The sequence below is a fragment of the Microtus oregoni genome, unplaced genomic scaffold (genome assembly GCF_018167655.1).
Source record: "Microtus oregoni isolate MIOR12 unplaced genomic scaffold, Mior012 000016F_ref0000370, whole genome shotgun sequence".
NCBI classification, from domain to species: Eukaryota; Metazoa; Chordata; class Mammalia; order Rodentia; family Cricetidae; genus Microtus; species Microtus oregoni.
This window is the reverse complement of record NW_024543075.1, coordinates 28,722,638-28,726,414: the sequence shown is the minus strand read 5'-3', so window position 1 is coordinate 28,726,414 and position 3,777 is coordinate 28,722,638. Positions and strand designations below refer to the sequence as shown.

Sequence of the window (3,777 nt, the reverse complement as noted above, 5' to 3'; positions counted from 1 at the left end):
CTTGGTAGTCTTCAGCGATCTCACCCATCATGGTATCTCCATGTGTCTGCACACTAGCATTACAGCAACTCTTACATAGTAGTTACAGATCACCTCCCTTCATCCCATTTTATCACGAATGTTTTGTTATTTTTAAACATCTGTGTGCGCTTGTCTGTCGTATTTTAAATTTAAATGTTTAAATTTTTTCCTTCCACCAAATGGTTCCCAGGAATTGAATGCCAGGCTTGGTGTCAAGTGTCCCTAACCTACTGAACTATATCGCTGGCCCAAAGGCTAAATATTTTATTACATCCTAGTTAATAGTTCTGGCAACATATTCAGCCTATAATAATTTGAGACTTAGATTGGGTCCAGTTTCCAGGACCAACAACTCAAAACCTTCTCTAACTCCAATCCCAGAGTAACTAACACCCTCTTCTGGTCTCTGGAAGTACTGCATGATTGTGATGCGGCCATATACAGAGATGGACAAGCATGTGCACACACATGTTAATAAATAAAAAGAATTCATTCCAAAAGCTGCTATTCCTCAAGAGTTCCTAGAGACTGAGAAAGCTCTCAGCCAGCAGCCTGTACAATGTGGGCACACTTCTGATGCTAACCGTGGTTATGCCTGACACATCATAAAAATCAAATATATCAAGGACTCAAACACCCCCCCTACAGAGCACACTCCACTCCCACTTCCTAGTATCTTTCAATTCTACACGTAGATAGCAGTTAAGGAAAAACAAATAAACAGACACTAGCTTTCTGTCCATGCTGATCAGTAACTGCCAAAACCACTTCCCACCAAAAAAGATCAAAGGAGAAAAAAAACCACACACTTGAATTTATTCAAAGTGATTTTATTGCTCGTGTATACAAGGGAATTTACGCCACTAAAGCAGAGGCTGTGGATGACTCACTGGAAAAAAGAAAACAGAAGCTGGGATTAATACTAGATTTTGGGACCCATTCACAACTTTCTTCGCTACCAGAGCTATCCCCAAACAGCTCAAATACCTAACTGCACACAATGCACCAAACTGAGTGAGAACCCAAACCCCACAGACTTAATCAGGAGGATGAATGGCTATGCTCCATCCGACATCTGAGCAAGAGGGGTGACGGGAGAAATGCCTATCCTGGCAGAAACTGAATGTTTGGATGGTCGTCACAGCGAACAATCCATGAGGGTGGGGTAGAGGACCATTCCTGAGTCAGACATTTGCCAACCATGGTCCTCTTCTCTTGTGGGACATTTCTTTCTCCCTTTAATAAGACAGGATCTCGTGCAGACCAGCCTGCCTCCACACCCAGCTCTAAACATTTTGATTGAACATTGTCATTTGATTATGTATCTATCGCCTATGCGTGCTTTCCCACTATGACAGGGATGAGCTGAAGTGGCACTTAAACACAGGACGAGACAAGAAAGGCAAAACATGTACCACCAAGTCCCTTATCTACTACCACCGTTGTTCACTATCTGGCTGGCTCTTCAACAAAAATGCATATACTTACTATTTCCAGTTGGGTGGGAGGACCCGCTTGGTCTTATAGTAACGAGCCAGCCGGTGAATTCTGCTCTCTATCAGAATCAGGCGGAATTTAGCATCCTTATCCTAAAAATAAGATTTAAGAAAACCACCAAATAAGTAACCCTTCCAAAGCTAAGTTCTTAAGGCTTTAAACAGTCTGTTATCTTGCAACTTGCTAGACCAGGCTGGCCTTAAACTCAGAGATCCACCCACCGGCCTTGCTGAGATTATATGCACACACCACCAAACCCATAGAGTCGATTTGAGGACCCAGAATAAGGTCTATAGAAATTGTCAAAAAAACTACAACAGCTCCCAACATTTGGAACCAACTGGGTATGTTTAGGGGAGAAAAAAAAAAAATCAACCCTGCCTCCTGGAGACCAGGACAAGCACGGCTACACAATCCCAGGTTCGTGTCCTCACTTACCTTTCTGTTCCTCTCAAGATGCTTTCGGACAGCGACTGCCTTCTTAATCAAATGGTAGAGATCCTCAGGGAGATCAGGGGCAAGGCCTTTGGATTTAAGGATTCTCAAGATTTTATTACCAGTCACAAAACGGACCTGGGCCACACCGTGCGAGTCCCTCAGGATCACACCTGAAAAAAGCAAGTAATTTCTAACACAAACTTGAGCATGTAATAAAGCCCTGATAGCAAGGCCCTCCAAATAGCCAAGCTAACAGCGCTTGCAGCTCACTCAGACATCCAAGGAAGGTCTACCCAACATGGAAGAAGCCCTTCTGGTGGAAACCGCGAATGTTGGAACACCGTCATCACAGTGTGGCTGCTAGAATACAGCTGACCAAAGGAACCAATGAGATCTCTGCCTTTATATTTTGCCCTAATTAAGACCGCCTTAACGTGTATTTATACCAATTTTGAAAACTGCATGTTATTCCTTTTAAACCTCAAATTACTTCTGATTAGCTGAGTCCCTCTCAAATTCTTTGTTCTCCGTATCTGTAGTATACTCAAGTCTTAGCGAGCATGTTTTCCTATGACCACTTATCCCACACCCCAGAACCACATTAACAGGAAGAAAGTATCTGTTGTTTGTACAAAGTCCCAGCCAATTCACAGCTAGATGTGACTCGATCCCAGATGCTCCTCGTTTAGCTGTGGAAGCAGGGAAAAGCGTGTCCGACGCACGGATTAGACACGTTTGTCTTTCCAGACCACACGAGAGCAGAAGTTAGAGACGACACAAACACTCACCTATCTGGGAGGGAGTGAGGCCTTTCTTGGCCAGTTTGTAAATCTGTTCCTTCACGTCGTCAGACGTCAGCTTCAGCCACTGTAAGAGGAACAGAAATCGGCCTCAGCGTAAGAAAGCACGACAGCAATCTTCCCCTTGGGCCTCAGATCCCCTCCCCACCCCATGCTGCCCCCCAACCCGCCGCCTCTACTCACCGTGGGGACGCTGCGGCGGTAGGGCAGCGCCGACTGGGACAGGCCCTTCCTGAGAACAGAAGCACAGGGTGTGAAATGGCGGCCCGCGGCTCAAGCAGCCCGGTCTCCCCACCTGCAGCCCGCATCCTCCTCCTCTCATTGCCCCGCGCCCTAGCGCCCCAACTCCAGTCCCACAACCCGGTTTGGCGCCGCAGCTCACCCGGGAGCGTGCATGCGACCCATGATGGCGGAGGTCTGGCAGCAAAGAGAGAACGAGGGAGGAAAATCCGCAGGAAGGCAAGATACGCAGGAAGTGACGCCACACGTATACGCTTCATCCAACGCGGGGCGGGGCTATACGGAGCGGCCACGGGCACCCGCGTGACTACGAGTCCCAGAAGGCATTGCGGTGAGACGTCACGCCTCAGTTTTAGTTGAGTTCCCGCCGAGCCTCAAAGGCAGATCCGGAAGTCAGTCTAACCCCTGAGTGAAGGCAGTTTCTGAGAACATAGGGTGGGATCGAGCCCCGGACTGGAGGATTTGGGTAGGCTGCGGGGTCTGCGGTTCGTCAGGGCTCGCTTACCAGCCCCAGACTCGAGCGGTGCGGCGTGAGCGCTGCATCGAAGAGACCGCCGTGCCTCCGCCTCCCTCCTCTCCAGAGCGTTAACCCTTGGCTAGCACCGAGCCCGCCCCTGTCTTTCGCTGCCTGCGCCTTTGCTGAGCCCCGGACGCGCCTGAGAAGAGCTGGGGACCAGGAAAGCAGTTTGGAGATGAGGGGGAAAGGGCATTCCTAGGGAATTTAGCTTTGAAGGATGACCTAGTGCCGGCCCACCATTAATGCGTTCCAAGAATGGGTGAA

At 48.4% G+C, this 3,777-nt stretch overlaps 1 protein-coding gene across 1 annotated transcript; it reads right to left on the bottom strand.

Annotated features, from left to right (window-relative positions):
- Positions 1–839: 839 nt before the first annotated feature.
- Rps13 (ribosomal protein S13) lies at positions 840–3,238 on the bottom strand. The gene is made up of 6 exons (XM_041666573.1): positions 3,139–3,238; positions 2,940–2,988; positions 2,745–2,823; positions 1,957–2,126; positions 1,510–1,610; positions 840–910 (listed from the first exon to the last, which is right to left on the bottom strand). Exons 1-6 carry the CDS (start codon positions 3,159–3,161, stop codon positions 877–879), a joined length of 456 nt encoding a protein of 151 aa, XP_041522507.1. The 5' UTR covers positions 3,162–3,238; the 3' UTR covers positions 840–876.
- Between the last annotated feature and the right edge of the window lie 539 nt (positions 3,239–3,777).